The sequence below is a fragment of the Carcharodon carcharias genome, chromosome 8 (genome assembly GCF_017639515.1).
Source record: "Carcharodon carcharias isolate sCarCar2 chromosome 8, sCarCar2.pri, whole genome shotgun sequence".
Classification (NCBI taxonomy): Eukaryota; Metazoa; Chordata; class Chondrichthyes; order Lamniformes; family Lamnidae; genus Carcharodon; species Carcharodon carcharias.
In genome coordinates this window covers 150,339,009-150,359,619 of record NC_054474.1, presented here as the reverse complement: position 1 = coordinate 150,359,619, position 20,611 = coordinate 150,339,009, and the positions used below count along the sequence as shown (strand labels likewise).

The 20,611-nt window shown below is 42.0% G+C and overlaps 2 protein-coding genes across 8 annotated transcripts in view; one reads left to right on the top strand and one right to left on the bottom strand.

The window, feature by feature from the left end:
- Positions 1-10,252, top strand: part of sptan1 (spectrin alpha, non-erythrocytic 1) — a 114,945-nt gene extending 104,693 nt beyond the window's left edge. For all 7 annotated transcript variants that reach the window (XM_041193014.1, XM_041193015.1, XM_041193016.1 and 4 more), the window contains 6 exons: positions 1,766-1,820; positions 2,671-2,867; positions 8,436-8,489; positions 8,580-8,726; positions 9,264-9,411; positions 9,705-10,252. In XM_041193014.1, the coding sequence (XP_041048948.1) occupies positions 1,766-1,820; positions 2,671-2,867; positions 8,436-8,489; positions 8,580-8,726; positions 9,264-9,411; positions 9,705-9,830 (727 nt within the window). In that variant the 3' untranslated portion in view covers positions 9,831-10,252. The remainder of the gene's footprint in view (positions 1-1,765; positions 1,821-2,670; positions 2,868-8,435; positions 8,490-8,579; positions 8,727-9,263; positions 9,412-9,704) is intronic.
- A 641-nt stretch (positions 10,253-10,893) lies between these two features.
- dync2i2 (dynein 2 intermediate chain 2) overlaps positions 10,894-20,611 on the bottom strand; it is a 44,854-nt gene continuing 35,136 nt past the window's right edge. Inside the window, exons 5-8 of the mRNA XM_041193021.1 lie at positions 19,136-19,303; positions 13,314-13,540; positions 12,308-12,465; positions 10,894-11,507 (exon numbers count right to left, since the gene is read on the bottom strand). Of these exons, the coding sequence (XP_041048955.1) occupies positions 11,269-11,507; positions 12,308-12,465; positions 13,314-13,540; positions 19,136-19,303 (792 nt within the window). The 3' untranslated portion in view covers positions 10,894-11,268. The remainder of the gene's footprint in view (positions 11,508-12,307; positions 12,466-13,313; positions 13,541-19,135; positions 19,304-20,611) is intronic.

The window sequence follows — 20,611 nt, the reverse complement described above, 5'->3', positions numbered from 1 at the left end:
AGAGTAAAAGCCCCATCGACAATATATTTGTATAGAATGGAATACCAACCACCTTTTTAGCACAACTGAAAAAAATGCACTTTACAGATCTATGTTATAGTCCCAAAACATAATCTTATAAACCTCAGAATTATAACAGAACTTGTAGTCACCTAGCATGGGGATTCTCTTGTTAAAATAATACTGCATAAATTCAGCAAAGTGGGATATACACCATAAAAATGATTTAAATTGATCTCTCAATGAACTGCTTCCTTATGTAATTGGAGACTGTTTTACAACATGAACACCATGTTTATTTTTACAGAACTGTTAATTCTGACTTGGTTTGCATGAGCTTTGTTGCCACAATATAACATTTTATTTAGCATTGATTTAAATTTAATGAAAAAACTGTTAACTGGTTCAGAGTTGCAACTGTAGAAAGAACAGTTTACAGACTTGAGAATTAGTTCCAGATTTCACACATCAACATTAATTATTATCAAATGTTCACAAACATTTTTTAAATGAATGACATCCAGCTTATTTTCTCTCTCCCCACACAACTCCTGCATCTTCTGTGTTTTGGAGATGAGGTAATTTTTGCTCCAGTTATTAGGGACTACACAATGTCCTAGTAATCGCTTGCCCTTTATTGCTCACAAGAGAAAGGAAGATTGAGATTTTGTCTGTATTATAGTCTTTTTAATGAAAGAGCCTGACCATGTTGGATCTGGGTAACTGGATTTGGCCTGTTTAGCACTACTTAAAGGATCATTCCTCCTAAGGTTGGTGGCATAAGCTGGTCATTGATTCTACCTCTGATTATTGAATAAAATTGAAATTAGCTCGTTAAACACTTAAGCTACTTTGTTTTGTATCTCTGGTAGCTTAGAAGTAAACTTGGCTTTGTGATCCCTTCGCCCTTGTCCCAGTTTGATCATTCCACAGTGTAGACACTTCCATGGCACCTCTACCTGTCTCTACAGCAAGGCTCCTAAGGATCCTAACAAAATTTAACAGCCCTATAACATGTTAATGGATGTTGGTTGATGAGTTTTCAGGTTAAGCAGTTGACTATTGTTGAAAAATTTTGTTAGAGTGCCCAGAAAGACTGAGATAAGGTATTCACTGTCATGGAACAGAGAAGGAGGGCTTGAAAAAAAATTGTACCCATGTATCAAACCTATCGTGTTCCTTGCCATGTCTTATTTTCCATATTTTTCAGAGTTCCTTTTTACAATGCTCCATTTTCACTGTACAAGGTGTCCTATTGATTTAGGGAAGCTGAGAACTTTCTGCCCATGATTGCAAGATATTGTGAGGAAAGCTAGACTTGTCAATTTTGGCCCTGAAACTAGGGCTTTTTAATAGCTCCCAGCTGCGGTGGCCGGCAGTCCTGAATCTTGAGCTGACCTCAGTAATAAGATGGACATTAATCAAGGTTATTTTAGATAACATGCATCTATTTTTAAATGCAGGATCAATCACAGGCCTATTCGATATCCTTTTAAGTCACAAGGGTGTAGGGAACTTGTACCTGTTCCTACAGTTTGTTTACTCTGTTAACAATCCTTTTTTTTTTTTGGCAAGCATCTCTGACTTTTAACTGGGTAACCAATCTATAATCTGCCCTTGGGTTCTGATTGTAATTCAGTCTTTTGATGAGCTTGGAATCTTCACCAGGAGTTTTTCATTTAAAAGAACTTGCCTAAAAATATACACCTAAATGGTGCATTGTTCCGTTTGATTATTTTCTAATTGTATTCAAACTGATCACCAGGTCGTGCATGGTGGAGGAGTCGGGAACACTTGAATCGCAGCTTGAGGCAACCAAGGTAGCTCATCATTCTTATTAGAACAAAGCTTTCAATTGCTGTTATTGTTGGGGGAGGGGGGGCTGAACTTCTATCAGATGGAACATAGTCTTTCAGAATTGAAGTTCTCAAAATGAGAAATTTTGAGGAACTCAAATGGTGAAAGATTGGTTGGTTGGTGAATCAATAACAGACTGTAGATTATCAAGGGAGGACAAGGGAAAGTTATGACAGTTTTGGCACAGTGGGTTATTACAACATTTGAATTAGATAAGTATTTGACGAGGAGGATTATTCATGGATAGGGAAAAGGAAATGGGATTAGAGTATTTAGTTCCACTGGAGCAGGGAAAATCTTCCTCCTGTGCTGTAGTTTCAGTGGATCTTCTTCACAGCTTTATCTTTGAACATTGTTTAAACCAGCACTAACTCACCAAAGCTTTGTTCTCTAAAGTGTTTTAGTTTAAACAGAAGCATCCATCGAGTTTGATTATGACATGGAGAAAAGTCAGTGATTCATTCACTTATACATAAAGCAGCTGAAACACTAGTTGTAGAAAAAACTGAACACACCTGTTTAACTCCTGTGTCAGACCTTTGATTCAGGAATGAAATTGGAGAAATAATTTGGTATACCAATGATCTTTTCCAACGATTTTTATTAACAACTTGAACACCTTTTCATCCCTTTTTTCAGTTTCCATTTGGATTGTCAGCCACGCATTGGATCCTTGCACATCCGACTGGTTGTAAGAAGGAACCAGTGATAAGAAGTAGAGGGGGTGATAGAGAACCAAGCTTAAGATATTAGTGTAGGTTCCTTGTGAGGAAGTACCCACATTCTTTGACTGCAACATCTGCTTGTTCACAGAGAAAACACCAGGAGATTCGGGCAATGAGGAGTCAGCTGAAAAAGATTGAAGACCTTGGGGCAGCTATGGAGGAAGCCTTGATCTTGGACAATAAATATACAGAGCACAGCACAGTCGGATTGGCACAGCAATGGGACCAGTTGGATCAATTAGGAATGAGAATGCAACATAACCTGGAACAACAGATACAGGCCAGGTAATCACTAATAGCTGGACATCTGTGCACAAGTTGAACATTTTTCATTTAGTGCTCAGGTGACAAAACCAGATGTCATGGCAGGTCATCCACTAGGTTTTACACCCTCCGGTCTCTTGCTCCTTTCATTGTGGGTTGTTGTTTCAATAGAATAGTCATAGAATGATTACAGCATAGAAGGAAGCCATTTAGCCTGTGTTGGCTCTCTGTAAGAGCAATTCACCCAGTCCCCTGGTCTTTTTCCCTGTAGCCTTGCAAGTTTTTCTCTTCTCTTTTAAAAGCCATAATCTGCCTCCACCACACTCGCAGGCAGTGCATTCCAAATCCTAATCAATGACTGCATAACATATTTTTTTCCTCATGTCACTCTTTTGTCAATCACCTTTAGATCTGTGCCCCTAGCTCTCTATCTTTCTGCCAATGGGAACTATTTCTCCCTATCTAATCTTGCCCAGACCCCTCATAATTTTGAACACAAAATTAATAAGTTTGCAAACAACACTAAGGTTGGAGGAGTTGCAGATAGTGAAGAGGATTGTCAAAGGATACAATGGGATATAGATCGGTTGGAGACTTGGGCAAAGAAATGGCAGATGGAGTTTAATCCAGACAAATGCGAGGTAATGCATTTTGGAAGGTCTAATACAGGCAGGAATTATACAGTAAATGGCAGAACCCTTAAGTGCATCGACGGGCAGAGAGATCTGGGTGTACAGGTCCACAGGTCACTGAAAGTGGCAATGCAGGTGGATAAGGTAGTCAGGGAGGCATATGGCATGCTTGCCTTCATCGGCAGGGGTATTGAGTATAAAAGCTGGGAAGTTATGCTGCAGCTGTATAGGACCTTGGTTAGGCCACACTTGGAATATTGTGTGCAATTCTGGTCACCACATTACCAGAAGGATATGGAGGTGATGGAGAGGGTGCAGAGGAGGTTTACCACGATGCTGCCTGGTCTGGAGGTTATTAGCTATGAGGAGAACCTAGTTGGAGAAACCCGGATTGTTCTCACTGGGGGGACGGAGATTGAGAGGCGACTTGATAGAAGTTTACAAAATTATGAGTGGCTTGGACGGAGTAGATGGTCAGAAGCTTTTTCCCAGGGTGGAAGAGTCAATTACTAGGGGACATAGATTTAGGGTGAGAGGAGAAAACTATAAAGGAGATGTGCGGGGCAAGTTTTTTACGCAGAGGGTAGTGAGTGTCTGGAATTAGCTGCCAGAGGAGGTGGTGGAAGCAGGTACCATAGTGGTGTTTAAGAGGCAGCTTGACAAATCCATGAATAGGATGGAAATAGAGGGATACGGACTCCAAAAGTGCAAAATGTTTTAGTTGACAGGCATTATGATCCGCGCAGGCTTGGAGGGCTGAAGGGCCTGTTCCTGTGCTGTACTTTTCTTTTTTCTTTGTTCAATCAAATCTCTCAACCTTCTGTAAGGAGACAAGCCCCACCTTCTCTCATCTATCCACATAACTAAGTTCCTCACCCTGGAACCGTCATGAATCTTTTCTGCATCATCCCTAATGACTTCACACCCTTATAAAAGTGCAGTTCCAAGAACTGGACACCAATACTCCAATTGAGGTCAAGCTTTATACAGGTTTATAATAAATGTCTTGCTTTTTAGCTCTGTGCCCTTATTTGTAAAGCTCAGAATCCCATATGTTTTTATTAATCGCTTTCTTAAACTGGCCTGCAACTTTCAATGGTTTGTGCACATATACCCCCCCAAACAAAGGTCCCTCCGCTCCTTCACCTACTTAAGAATTGTACCATTTAATTTTATATCGCCTCTCCCTGTTCTTCCTACTAAAACAAATCACTTCACACTTCTCCGCATTGAATTTCATTTGCCTCTTGTCCACCCATTCCACCAGCCTGCCTATGTCCTCTTGGAGTTTAACACTGTCCTCCCCACAGTTCATAATATTTCCAAGTTTTGTCATTGTCCAATTTTGAAATTGTGCCCTTACATTAAAGTGCAGGTCATTACTATATATCAAGAAAAGTAGGGATCTTAAAACCGACCCTGCAGAACTCCACTATAAATCATCCTCCAGTCTGAAAAACAACTACAGAATTACCTGGAAAAACTCAGCAGGTCTGGCAGCATCGGCGGAGAAGAAAAGAGTTGACGTTTCGAGTCCTCATGACCCTTCGACAGAACTTGAGTTCGAGTCCTGGACTCGAACTCAAGTTCTGTCGAAGGGTCATGAGGACTCGAAACGTCAACTCTTTTCTTCTCCGCCGATGCTGCCAGACCTGCTGAGTTTTTCCAGGTAATTCTGTTTTTGTTTTGGATTTCCAGCATCCGCAGTTTTTTTGTTTTTATCTCTGTGAAAAACAACTGTTCACCTTCCAAAACAGCACTTCTGACATGTCTTCCATTTTCCTTAACCAAGGTGTCTGTCCCCCCCACTCTCCCCCTCCCCAACATCTCCCAACAGTGGTTGACAGGGCCCTCAACTGTGTCCAGTCCATCTCCTGCATCTCTGCCCTCATCCCTTCCCCTCCCTCCGATAGGGTCCACCTTGTTCACACTTTTCACCCCACCAGCCTCCACATCTATAGGATCATCCTCCACCATCTTACACCAACTCCAGTATGATGCCACCACCAAACACATCTTCACCTCACCACCCCACCCCCATCAACATTCTGTATGAAGTGTTCCCTGCATGACACCCTGCTCCACTCCTCTATCATCCCCTACTCATTCCTTTCCCACGGCACCTTCCCATGCAATTGCAGAAGGATTCAACACTTGCCCCTTTACCACTTCCCTCATCGTCCAAGGCCCCAAACAAAGCAGTGCTTCACTTGCACCTCCTTCAATTTGGTCTACTGTATTTGCTGCTCCCAATGCGGTCTCCTCTACATTGGCGAGACTAAACGCAGACTAGGTGACCACTTTGCAACCATTTCGCTCAGTCCACATGCATGACCCAGAACCTCTTGTCACTTGCCATTTCAAGACACCATCCAGCTCTCATGCCACATGTCCATCCTTGGCTTGCTGTAGTGTTCCAGTGAAGCCCAACACAAACTGGAGGAACAGCACCTCAGCTGAATAGCACTTTACAGCTGAACTTGGACTTAACATTGAGTTCAACAACTTCAGACTTCCTCCATCTTGATCAATTTTTAAAAATTTATTTTATTCTTTTATTTGTTCATTTTTATCAATTTTCCCCAAACCGCACCCCCCCTCTCCCCACAGGCCCATTTGTCACTTGTTTTTATGTTTTGTTTTCAAGAGTGCTGACTGATCCTTGTTCTGCTGTTAACATATTCTGCTATCTTACCTTTATGCCAATATCAGCACCTTCTTTACTCCTTACCACTACCATTAACACACCCTTTGACAAAGATGTCATGGGCACAAGACAATCTCTTAGCCCCTAACTATCCCTAACCTCCTATCTTGTTCCACCTGCTCTATAAACAGTATGAAATCCATCACATTTCTACTCTTTAGCTCTGAAGAAGTTACATGGTCTTGAAACATTAACTCCGTTTCCCTCTTGACAGATGCTGCCAGACCTGCTGAGTTTTTCCAGCATTTTCGTGTTTTTAATAACCATTCACCAGTACGCTGTTACCTGTCACTCGGCCAATTTCATATCCATGCTGCTACTGTCCGCTTTGCTCACAAGCCTGTTATGCGGCACTTTATCAAGTGCCTTTGGAAGTCCGTGTACAAGTTGGTTAACACAATACCAGTCTAGGTATACCCATTAAGTTGTTCCCATTTTACAATAAAAAGCAGTGAGAATGGCTGCACATGTTGGAGCTCCAGTGGGTGAGGAGGAAATGCCCATGGGTTGGACTGCCCTCAGCATCCAGCCTCAAATGTGAGCCTAGTGCTCTACAAACAGATGTATCATTCTGGGAAACATGCTAACTTATCTTCTGGTTGGTGTACTATCTTAATTCCTATTTTTTTGTGCCACCTGTACAATTGAGGGTAGATTTTACATATTGTTCTCCATGTAGAATTAACACAGCAGAAGCACATACTGGGAATCTGTACATGGTCAGTTTCTCTTAAAATTGGAGATCAGAGACTCTCACATTTGCACTCAATATTGTGCCCCAAGTTCACATTTGCACTGCTCCAATTTTCTGTTCACATTCATGTCAGGAACAGAGATTTGTAAAATCTATATATATAATTTTATTCATAAGATGTGGGCTTCGCTGCCTGGGCCAGCATTTATTACCCATCCCTAGTTGCCCTTCAGAAGGTGGTGGTGAGCTGCCTTCTTGAACTGCTGCAGTCCATGTGATGTAGGTACATCCAGTGCTGTTAGGGAGGCAGTTCCAGGATTTTAACCCACCACAGTGAAGGAGAGGCAATATATTTGAGTCAGGATGGTGAGTGACTTGGAGGAACTTCCAGGTGGTGGTGTTCCCATGTATCTGCTGCCCTTGTCATTCTAGATGGTAGCGGTTGTAGGTTTGGAAGGTGCTGTCTAGGGAGCCTTGGTAAATTCTTGCAGTGTATCCTGTAGATGGTACATGTTGCTGCCACTGTGCGTCAGTGGTGGAGGGAGTGAATATTTGTGGATGTGGTGCCAATCAAGCGGGCTGTTTTGTCCTGGACAGTGTCAAGCTTCTTGAGTGTTGTGGGAGCTGCACTCATCCAGGCAAGTGGGGAGTGTTCCTTCACACTCATGACGTGTGTCTTGTAGATGGTGGACAGGCTTTGGGGAGTCAGGAGGTCACAGGATTCCTAGACTCTGACCTGCTCTTGTAGCCACGTTATTTATATGGCTAATCCAGTTCAGTTTCTGGTCAATGGTAACCCCCAGGATGTTGTTACTGGAAGATTCAGTAATAGTAATGCAATTGGATGTCATGGGGCACTGATTTGTTGGAGATGGACATTGCCTGGCACTTATGTTGCACAAATGTTACTTGCCACTTGTCAGCCCAAGCCTGGATATTGTCCAGATCTTGCTGCATTTGGACATGGACTGCTTCAGGAGTCGCGAATGGTGCTGAACGTTGCACAATCAGCAGTGAACATCCCCACATCTGACTTTATAATGGAAAGAAGGTCATTGATGAGGTAGCTGAAGATGATTGAGCTGAGGACACGACCCTGAGGAACTCTTGCAGTGATGTCCTAGAGCTGAGATGACTGACCTCCAACAACCACAGCCATCTTCCTTTGTACTGGATATAATTCCAATCGGTGGAGAGTTCTCCCGATTCCCATTGACTCCAGTTTTGATGCCATACTTGGTCAAATGCAGCCTTGATGTTAAAGGCAGTCACTCTCACCTCAAGAGTTCAGCTCTTTTGTCCAGGTTTGAACCCGGGCTGTAATGAGGTCAGGAGCTGAGTGGCCCTGGCTTAACACAAACTGGGCGCCAGTGAGCAGATTATTGTTAAGTGCTGCTTGATAGCACTGTTGACCCCTTCCATTACTTTACTAATGATCGAGAATAGACTGATGCGTTGGTAACTGGCCAAGTTGGATTTGTCCTGCTTTTTGTGTACAGGACATACCTGGGAAATTTTCCACATTTATGAAAATATTCATTTTTTAAATTTTATAGAAACACAACTGGTGTAACAGAGGAAGCTCTTAAAGAATTCAGCATGATGTTCAAGTAAGTGATTTTATTTGATGGAACAATTTGTATAGTACATTGTCACTCTGCTGCCATAGTACAATATTCAACTTTATTCTTTACCCCAAGGCACTTCGACAAAGACAAATCAGGACGCCTGAACCATCAGGAATTCAAATCATGCTTGCGCTCTTTGGGATACGATTTGCCAATGGTAGAGGAAGGGGAACCAGACCCCGAATTTGAGGCCATTCTGGATGCTGTTGATCCCAACCGGTGAGACTAATCTATTATAAAATAAATCCTGGTGTAATGAGATGTTAAACTTGAATGAGCTTGGCTAGCTTGTCCTGTGATTATCTGAGCTATGCAGATAAGGCATTCCCAGCTTTGATCTGCCATAGATTGGGAAGGAAGATTACCTGTGGTTTCTCTCACTCCTGATTTTCACCAGCAATGTATCTGATCTGATGATGCATCCCATGGTAGAATCAATACTTGATGTCCAGTCTCATGTAAATAATGATAAAGTAGGTGAAGCTCGAGAAAAAGGTCTAAACCTTTTAAAAGCTTGTACACAAGCAGCATGTTTAATGCCTTTATTGGGATGATTGCCTGAAAGAGAATTACTTAACACCTTCAGAGATTATTTATCATTCCCCATTTTTGGATAACAAGGTGGCTAAATCTGTGAAAGTTCCTCTCTTCACTTTCACTCAAGTTTTTTTATAGCTATGTTTTTTTTTAAAAAAACATTGAGGTAGCATTTTGTTTTTCTTGCATGTGTTCATGTTTGCTTCATTTGGTTTGCAGAGATGGATATGTATCATTACAGGAATACATGGCCTTCATGATCAGCAGAGAAACGGAGAATGTTAAGTCTAGTGAGGAGATTGAGAGTGCTTTCCGTGCCCTCAGCTCAGAAGGCAAAGCATTTGTCACACGTGAAGAACTCTATCAGGTAATGCAACGACTGCTTATAAGCTACTCATGAACTTTGCTTTCCTCAAACAAACCAATTAGTGCTTACTGAAGAGTGGAGGTCAGTTGCAGAGTAAAAATTTGCCAACATGTCCTGTGAACTGCAAGGTGCAATGACTGTAGTCTAACTACTAGTGCCTCTTTGACACCACAAACAAATGTCACTGTAAACCAGATCATAAACTAGTCCTGTCAGCTCCTTGTACATATCAGTGATGATCTAATGATTTGGTAAACCAAACTAACATTGAAATTCTTCTGCCTTGTTTCTAGAACCTGTCGCGGGAACAGGCAGATTACTGCCTCTCACACATGAAGCCGTACACGGACGGCAAAGGCAGAGAGATTCCTTCAGCCTTTGACTACGTGGAATTCACACGATCACTATTTGTGAACTAGAAGCTCCTAAAATTAAAGCATTATCTGCTAACATTAGCTCTGCATGTCTATGTCTAATCTTTGTGCAACTATAAATTGGCCTGTCAGACTTGAGTACATTGGCTTGCTTTTGTGCTTTGCTTGGAAATTTTTTTACTACTATAATCGTTAATGCAGTGTGCTCAATAAACACTACTGATTCAAATTGGACTGAGTGTGTTGTACAGTTTGAGGGTGATTCCCATACTGCTGTCATTCCAGGAAGACCCAGTAACTGCTTTGTACCTCTATCTGCATCACACTAGAACAATGTGTATTGCAGCAGAAAAACTGACAAATGCTTCCTAATTTCCACAATTACTTGTTCAAATATTTCAACTTATGTTTATTCAACAATTAAAGCGTGTGATCCTTTAAAATAAACGTCTAAGATGAAGAGAAAAGGACAGTTGTCTGACCCGAGCATTGATTATATCTTGTAACCCTGAAGAGAAAACACACCTACATTTCCAGCAGAACAAGTTACATGGTTTAATGTTAGGATTATGACCTCCGCCCCGACTGCGGGAATGTTACCTTGTTACCGAGTGAGAGGCAAATCTTCCCCAAGCAGCAACTAAGTAATTGTGTTGTAAAAGATTTTGGGTGGGGATTACTCCCATTCAACAAACGTTTTTCTCCTCCAGTGCCTCACCTACATTAGGAGGATGGCCCTCACAAATGTAGATTCAGGGGTCCAGACCACATCTCTGGTCAGAACACTCAAAATGCCCATATCCCTCTTCTCACTGGACATACCTGCTAAGTAGTACTGGGAGACAGAGGTCACAGATTTCCACCATAAAAGGAGTCCCTAACCCACCCCCATCCACATTATTGGCTTGATTAAGGGGTAGGTGTACCTTCAGCTTACAAGGCCAATTTAGAAGTCCAATTTAAGATTTGCCTGGTGCAGTTTCTGCAGGGTCACAGCTCAGAGTACTTCAGCTGAAGTTGGAGCAGAGATGCACCAGTGGGGCTAATGTATTTTGACCCCTTAGTCTTTACATAGGATATATAGCACAAAAATAGACAAATAAGCCCAACAAGTCCATGCCTGCATTTATGCTCCACTCAAGCATCCTCCACTCTATGTATCAGCATAACCCTTTATTTTCCTTCTCCCTCATATACTTATCTAACTTGCCCTTAAATGTATCTTTAGTATTTGCCTCAGCTACTCCTTGTGGTAGCAACTACCATATTCTCTCCACTCTGGGGGTAATATTTAAATATTCTTAAGCAAATAAAAACATTTAGAAATTTTAGCATTAAACTTTCAACAGACGTATTTGAAAAATTAAAAATATTGATGTACACAATCAGCCTATACTGTACAACCTGTAAACACTGAAGGTAGATGGAAAAATCCTCCAGCTACACTTCAAAAATTCACCAGCCGGCCTCCCTAGGTCTTTAGTCAATCTGCTACTTCATTAGCAAGCTGCTCAAGTAGAGTCATTTCCCTTGGTCCTTGGTTTGTCAGTTCAGCACTCAGCCGCCAGATTTTCACACTTCCTTCCGAATTACCAGCTGCAAGAAGCTCAGGTTGCTTTGGGTTAAATGCCAGACAGTAAACTGGTTTCCTTTCTGCAGTCTGCTCAATAGAAACTACAGGACATAGAGAGCTCTGCCCAAGGTCAAAAATTAACACAGTTCCTGTAGGAATAAAAGGAAAGTTCTTTTCAATCTTCAAAATCCCTCCACACAAAATAAATGTTCCATGAACCATTTCAGGTACTAAGAAATTTCAAACAAAAGTTTCATCCTTTTAATATTTCGAACCAGACAATGTAAATTGCCACTGCTGTTAAATGTGAGCTGTTAAGTCTGTGCTATGGGAAAATCTCTATCTAATAAATAAGCACCAATAGTCTGCATTTATATAGTGTATTAAAATATTCCACAGGTGTGTCACCAGACATAATTTGATACCAAGCCACAAGGACAGGGGATTGAAAGCCTGGTCCATGAGTTAGATTTTAATAAGTGTCTCCAAGGAGAGTGAGATGGAGAAGTTTAGGGTGGAATTCTAGAACTGACTGTCAAGGTAGCTGAAGGAAGACAGCCACCAACGACAGAGTAATGAACAACAGGGATGTTCAATAGGCTAGAACTGAAGAAGAGCAGAGATCTGAGAGTTGTAGGGCTAGAGGAGGTCAGAAGGGACAAGAGCATAGAGGGATTTGAAAATAAGCTGAACGTTTTAAAATCAAGACATTGCCAGATCAAGAGTTAATATAGGTCAGTGAGCACAGGGGCTAATGGGTAAATAAATAGGGCTTGATTTGAAAGAAAACCATACACTTATATAGCACCAGTCCAGTCCATCATGTGGCACTGGGATTAATCCAGATATGACTAACCTAGAAGTTCTTAATCTGGAGCTCATCTCCTTGAAATTTATCCACTGAACCCAAACCCAGCACCTCAATGTTTGACCCAGTAATACAGCTTACCGTCTCCCGTAGCTGCAGCAAAGACTAGAGGTCGGATGGAAGACCAGTTAACACTGAAGAGGTAACTTTGAGATAACTGAAGAGAAAGAACTGGCTTGGCCTGCAACATGGAGTAAAGGTGGACATGCCCATCAGTGCTGGCAGTGAGGAAGAGGTTCCTGTGAGAAGAGTTACATTTACAATTTATGCAGTGGACAATACATGTTCTTGTTCATAGCTTTGTGATCCTGCTGCAAGAGAAGTAGGATTGGCCCTGTTTACAAAAGACTTGCATTTCTATCGTGTCTTTCACAACTCAGATGCCCCAAAGTCCTTTACAGCCAATGAAGTATTTTTGAAGAGCAGTCATTGATCAATTAGGAAGCCAATTTGCACACACCAAGATCCCACAAACAGCAATGGGGTACTGACCAGAAAATCTGTCTGTAGTGTTAGCTGAGGGATAAATATAGGCCCACGACACCAGGAAGAACTCCGCAGTTCTTAAAAATAATGCTGTTTCATCTTTTACATCCACCCGACAGGAACAAAGGACAGCACAAACAGAACAGCACTCCTCAGTGCTGTACTGGAGTTCTCCCATCTTAATGAAAAGCACTACAGAATTTCTGCAAAGGCAATCTTCTGGAGAATGAATTCACAAAAACAAAAGTACACTACTGTCTGAATAATTTGAGGACCAGGGTTTACAACTAAGTTATATAAAGCCAGATCTAAGTTAGATGTGGTGAGGTGGTTCCCTCATTCTGTCGCCCCAAGGGAACAGTGGACCTCTAGAACAGGCCAGCTCAGACAGTGGATGCTGTTTTGTTGAATTCCTTCAAGGAACAGCTGGATCTGTTTCTGGCTGGGGCAGAGATCATCTCCTTAAAAAGGTAGGTACTGTAAAGAATTCAGGGTCGTGAGATCTCCTGGACTAGTTTTGATCACCTAAGGGGAATCCTTTGAGTAATTTCCCATTTCCTCCCCGCCCCAGCTCTTTTCCGGTCTTTCATTGTGTACTGACCTGTGGAATGGCGAGCAATCAACAGCATGGACAGGACCACAGTGTGGGGAGAAGGTGAACTGAGCTGGAGCCTTCAATGGAACAGAGCCAGAGCTCAGTGCTGCACGAGTCAGAACTTCAGTTGAACATTTCAACACATAACCGCCTTCCACACCAGCAATGAACATGGTCTTATCCAGGTGAGAGAAAGAGAGAGACGTCACACCAAACAGAGTGTCCTCACGAGCCTGTGAATGATTTAAGATACATAAAAAGGATGGAACAGAAAAAGATACAGTGTGCAACTGACAGGCTCCCGTTCATACAAGATGTAGGAACATGGGAACAGGAGGAAGTTACTTTAGTACCTCAAGCTTGCTTCCCCACCATTCAATGAGATCACAACTAATCTGTGACCTAACTCCATATACCCACCTTTTCCTAATACTTCTTAATACCTTTAGCTAACAAAAATCTATCAATCGCAAGCTTAAAATTAACAATTCATCTAGTATCAATTGCTGCTTGCAAAAAAGTTACCAACTTTTATCACCCTTCACTCCTGAAAGACTTGGCTCTTATTAGATTATGCCACCTAATCCTAGACCCCGCAACCAGTGAAAATAGTTTCTCACTTTCTATTCTATCTGTTCCCCTTATCATGAAAACTTTGATCAAATCACCCTCCAGCCTTCTAAATTCCAAGGAATACAATCCTAGTTTGTGTAATCTCTGTAATTTAGCCTGTGGTATCCAGCTATCATACCCGTATCAATACACTCCCAGCAAGGCCAATATATCCTTCCCACGAACTGCTTACAGTACTCCAAGTGTAATCTAAGCAGGAAAAACAATTCCGAAGAGGAGTTATATTGGACTCGAAACATTAACTGTTTCTCTCTCCACAGATGCTGCCAGACCTGTTTTTCCAGCACTTTATGTTATGTCCCTTTGGGGCACCACTGTTTCTAGCTTTTTACCATTCAGAAAGTACCTTGTTCTACCTTTTAGGTCCTAGGTGGATGACCTCACATTTGACTACATTAAAATCCATTTGCTGCAGTTTTACCCATTCATTTTATCTATCAATAATCTTTGTAATTTTATGCTTCCATTTACATTGCTCACAATACAGCCTAAGTCATCAGCAAACTTAGATAATGGGATAGATAGCCAGCTATCCAAGTCATTCATAAATATTTATTTTGTGGACATTGCTGGCAAAGCCAACATTGGTTGCGCATTCCTAGCTGCCCTTGAACCAAGTAGCTTGCTCAGCCATTTCGGAGGGCAGTTAAAATTCAACCACATTGCTGTGGATCTGGAGTCACATGTAGACCAGCTAAGGATGGCAGATTTCCTTCTGCTAAAGGACATGGAGTGAACAATTTACAATTGATAATAGCTGTTACGGTCACCGTTACTAAGATTAGCTTTATATTCCAGATTTTATTAAATTTAGATTCCACCTGCTAATGTGGTGGGATTTGAATCCAAGGCCCCACAGCATTAGCCTGGGCCACTGGATTACTAGTCCAGTGACATACGAACATACAAATTAGCAGGAGTAGGCTACTCAGCCCCTTGATCCTGCTCCACCATTCAATAAGATCATAGCTGATTTGAATGTAACCTCAACCCCATATTCCTGCCTACTCCTGATAATGATGGGCCGAAGGGCCTGTTTCGGCTGTAAAACTCTATGACTCCAACCTTTCACCCCCTTGTTAATCAAGGATTTATCTAGCTCTGTCTTAAAAATATTCAAAGACTCTGCTTTCACTGCCTTTTGAGGAAGAGAGTTCCAAAGACTCTCAACCCTCAGAGAAAAAAATTTCATCTGTTTTAAATGAGTGACCCCTTATCTTTAAACAGTGACTCCTAGTTCTAGATTCTCTCACAAGAGGAAACATCCTCTCCACATCCACTCTATCAAGACCCCTCAGGATCCTATGTTTCAATCAATTCACCTCTTACTCTTCTAAATTCCAGTGGATACAAGCATAACCTGTTCAGCCTTTCCTCATAGGACAACCTGCCCATTACTGGTATTAGTCTAGTAAACCTTTTCTGAACTGCTTCTAACATATCTTTCTTTAAATAAGGAGACTAGTACTATACACGATACTACAGGTGTGATCTCACAAATGTCCTGTACAACTGAAGCATAACCTCCCTACTTTTGTAATCAATTCCCCTCACAGTAAATGATAACATTCTATTAGCTTTCCTAATTAATTGCTGTACCTACATACTAACCTTTTGTGATTCATGCACTAGGAAACCCAGATCCCTGAATCTCAGAGCTCTGCAATCTCTCACCATTTAGATAATAAGCTTCCTTTTTATTCTTCCTGCCAAAATGAACAGCTTCACATTTGCTCACATTATACTCCATCAGCCAGATCTTTGCCCACTCACTTACCCTATCCATGTCACTTCGTAACCCTCTTACATCCTCTTCAGAATTTACTTTCTTACCTATCTTTGTGTCATCCGCAAATTTAGGAACCATTCCTTCGGTCCCTTCATCCACGTCATTTATATAAATTGTAAAAAGTTGAGGCCCCAGCACTGATCCCTGGGGAACACCACTCTTCACATCCTGCCAACCAGAAAAAGACCCATTTATGCCAACTATCTACTTCCTGTTAGCTAGCCAATCTTCTATCCATGCCAATATGTTATCCTGTACACCATAAGCTTTTATTTTCTGCGATAACCTTTGATGTGGCGCTTTATCAAATGCCTTCTGGAAATCTAAGTACAGTACATTCACTGGTTCCTTTTTATCCACAGCACGTGACTCCTTCAAAGAACTCCAATAAGTTGGTTAAACATGATTTTCCTTTTACAAAACCATGTTGACTCTACTTGATTGCTTTGAATTTTTCTAAGTGCTCTGCTTTAACATCTTTAATAACAGCTTCTAACATTTTCTCTATGGCAGATGTTAGATCTAGTATGGTCTGCTCTCTGGTTGGCTGCAGAACACTGTTCTAAGAAACTATCCCAAGAACATTCTATGAACTCCTCACCTATGCTACCTTTGCCCATCTGATTTTTCCAGTCTATATGTAGACTAAAATTCCCCATGATTATTGCTGTACCTTTACCACTACACCACCAACTCCCCCTAATGAATATGATGAACAGTTGAAGCCCCAACACAGATCCTTGTGGGACATCACTAGTCACACCCTGCCAATTAGGGTACCTACCCATTATCCCTACACTCTGTATCCTGCTGTTCAGCCAATTTCCTGAACAGGTCAATAATTTGCGTTCGATTCCATGAGCTTCAATTTAGCTAAGTCTCTTAAGCAGAACTTTATCAAATGCCTTCTAAAGGTCTATATATTAAATTCCATAGACATCCCCCCGTCCACTACTTCAATCAAGTTGGTCAGCCATGACCCTTTATAAATTCATGCTGGCTCTTTCCGATCAGTGAAAATGATCAAGGTGTTCAGTTATTTTATCCTTAATTATAAGCTCTAGTAATTTCCCGGCAACATACTTAGTCCATAATTCCCTGGCTAAGTGCAACACGGGCTCAGATGCAGAAATGGTGGTTAGTGGCGCTACTTCAGCAGATGAGTTATAATCCACTCTGCAGTTTGGATTGGGGACAATTTTAGAATGAATTCAAACTTTATACTAAGACCAGGGGAGCAATTAGTTCCTTCTTGGACAGTCAGTTGTTAGTATTCACAGAAACCCACTGCCTCACTGGACAGTCTCCGAACAAGCTACAGATAAATCTACTAAAAGTAGGCTGTCAGATATGGGAGACATCCCACTTATCAGTGACAGAATTTGAGAATCACAGACCATCCCCTTTGTTCTTTCACCCAACAATACATGTCCTTGGGTTTGTACATGCTTAAAAACTGTTAAATCTCTAAGAGCTTTCTAAGAAAGATCTCTAAGGTCATCAACCATGAAGCATTAACTCTTATTTTTCTCTTCATAAATGCTGCCAGGCCTGCTGAGTGTTTCTCGCATTTTCTGTTTTTCAGATCGGCAGCATCTGCAGTATTTGGTTTTGCTTTTTGGCTTAGCTCTCTCTGATAAATCCAACATGCGATCCACAGACTCTGCCACATGCAGGGCAGGTGATGCTTGAAGGGCTGGGTAGATGAGATGTTGAGAGGTTTGAGAGCTCTCTCTGACTTCACCTCTGCATGTTCCCAACAAAGTATCTCTGTGTTTGGTGCCTACTGTAATTAACCTTCACCATTTTGGTGTCACAAGCCAGGGACTCCCATGAGTCAGCAAAGATGTTTGACCTCATCAGGGATGCTCTGAAGACATCCCTGAAGTGTTTCCACTGTCTTCGTGGAGGTTTCCTGCCACAGCCAAGTTCTGACTAGAGCAGTTGCTTTGGAAGTCTGGTGTCAGGCATACAAACTACTTTTCCTGCCCAGCAGAGCTGGTTTTGAGTAATTAGCGCCTCGATGTTAGGCACGTTGGCTTGGGAGAGAAAATTGCTGTTGGACCACCTTTCTTGTGACCAGATTTGAAAGATCTTGAGAAGGCATTGTTGGTGATACTTCTTGTGCTTTGAGGTGCCTGCTGTAGGTTGTCTAAGTTTCCAAAGCACATAGGAGCGTGAGGATCACTGCTGACCAGTGTACCATGATCTGAGTCTCGGGTTTGAGATCCTGGTCATCAAATACTCTTTTCCTCAGTTGGCCAGAAGCTAAACTGGAACACTGGAGGGGATGACCTTGGTTTTCCGGGTGTTTAATGAAAGGCCCATTTTCTCATATGCTTCAGAGAAGCAGTCAACAATGTCCTGGAGTTCAGTTTCTGAGTGACACACACACACACATCATCTGCATACTGAGCTCAACGACTAACATTGGGAGTGCTTTTGGTTTTGGATTGAAGGCAATGTAGACTGAACAGTTTCCCATCTGTTCTGTAAATTATCTCCATACCTGTGGGTAACTTGCAAGAGGTGAGGTGCAGTATTGCAGCGAGGAAGATGGAGAAGAGGGTTAATGCAATGACACAGCCTTGTTTGACCCAAGTCTTCACTGAGATTTGCTTTGGTTTGCAGAGTTCAACCATCTGAAGCTGTGCAGCTTTACCAAAACAAACTTATCATTGCTTGCCCAGTTAGGTTCTGGCTTCTAGGGTTATCTGGAATTGAGTGTGTAACATCTCAGCCCCCAGTGACAAATCTACACCTCCAGTTCTCATTAATGAGCCAGGATGACTGCTTAATCATCAGTTGTGTCCTGGATTGCTGCACACCAGCTTGGTTCAAATTTCCTCATTGGTCAGGGAGGTTGTCTTCAGTCTCCATGTATATCATCTTGGGGGAGATTTGATCCCATTTGCACCCGCCCTTTCTCTTAGGAAAATAATCAATAACCAACTGACAAGTATTGGCTTGAACACTTACTAGATAAATAGCAGATACCAAGAGATTCTCATGAACAGTATAAAGTGTGCGACAATGCTGCCACCTTAACCAACACATGGAAACACACCATACCCCAATGAGGTGGGCAACAAGTCACCAGCTGCTGGTTTTTCTGCAATCCAATAATGACAGATGCCAAGCCTTAGATATAACGAGCACTAATACCTACCAGCAACTGCAGTCTCAACTCTCATCAGTTATACAACAGACATCCTCCATCATGATGGTGCATGGGCCTATAGCCTTAATAAATGTCGAGGTAAGACACTAAATATTCAAAAGTTCAAGCTTCTATGTAGCTGTGGAGTTCAGACATCTCATCAACATCAATAAGATACTTTTAACTGCCTTACAAGAGTGTCTGAATCTCCATTAGATAAGCCAACATGTTTACAGAGCTGTTCACCTTGTGTAGTTTGACATTGCGCGGCATCTGCTGTATGACCAGGGCAAACCCATCGTGCAGTACCAGCCGGCCTCTCCCATCCATCTGCCAAATCAGAATCTTCCCATCAGTGCTTGCGCTCAGAACATGAATTCGGTTACTGCGGCTCAAACTCTGGATCCAATGCACCTGTTTTGAAAAAAACATGGTTTTGTTTTAAAACTTCAATACTTAGAGAAAAAGTTTAACTTGTTCCTTCCTTCTCCTGAAGTTCACAATATGCCCCGCTGCTGAGTGTTCTCCAGCCGAGACAGCGAGGGCTGGCAGGGTCTCCCTCTGTGACAAAAGTCGACAGGGTGGAAATTACTGGCTGTGCTGGGCGGAAGGTGGAATAATCAGTGTGTTAAAAATGATAAAAACAAAAAATGCTGAAAATACTGGAAGCAGAGAAACTTTGATAAAAAGGTCACAACCCTGAAATGTCAACTCTGTTTCTCTTTCCACAGATGCTGCCTAACTTCCTGAGAGAAAATGCTTTTTCTGTTTTCTATTTCAGGTTTCCAGCATCTGTAATATTTAGCTTTTCTGTTAAAAATGATCACTGGTCTCCACTGTGCCCCAGCCCATCTGCTCCTGAAACCATCCATACCTTTGTTACCGCCAGACACAGACTATTCCAAAGCCTCCCTGTATGTTGCACCCTCCATAAACCTGAACACGCAATTTGCTGCCCATCTCCTAACTTGTACCACATCCCGTTCACCCATCACCCCTATGCTCCATGACCTATAAAGGCTCGTGATCTGACAAAGCCTCAATTTTAAAATTCTCATCTGGTTTTCAAATCCCTCCATGGCCTTGTCCATCCTATCTCCATAACCTTCTCCAGCCCCACAATTTTGCCTGGTCCCTGCGCTCTCCTCTTCTGGATTCTTGCACTTTCCCTAAATCCTCAATCCCACCACTGGCAGCCATTAAGATTGTGGGAGGGGTGTGGGAAAATAATAATCAGCTAAGTGGTGTGTCCACAATGTGTGACTGGATAATAGGTGAGGCTAGGAATTGAATAATGGGCCAGTCCCAGGATCACCATTTCAGTGAAGTGGCAAAGATCTGCCCATGAAACCATACCCCAGCTTGGGCCATTCCTCCAAGTTCCCTCCCATTAAAAGGAATGGTCAGAGATCTGTACAAAAGCATAAAGTACTGCAAGAAATCATAGATAAAAACAGAAAATTCTGGAAAGCACTCAGAAGGTCGAGCAGTATCTGTGGGTGGGAAGCAGAGTTAAATTTCAAGCCAATGGCCTATAATCAGATCTGGGAGCAGTTAGAGATGTAAGAGTTTTAAGCAAATATACAGCTGCGGTAAAGGAGGGAGGGGGAAGGAAAGAACAAAGGGAGATCTGTAACAAAAATAAAAATACCTGGAAAAACTCAGCAGGTCTGACTGCCTCTGCGGAGAGTCCATATGACTCTTCAACAGAACTAAGGAAAA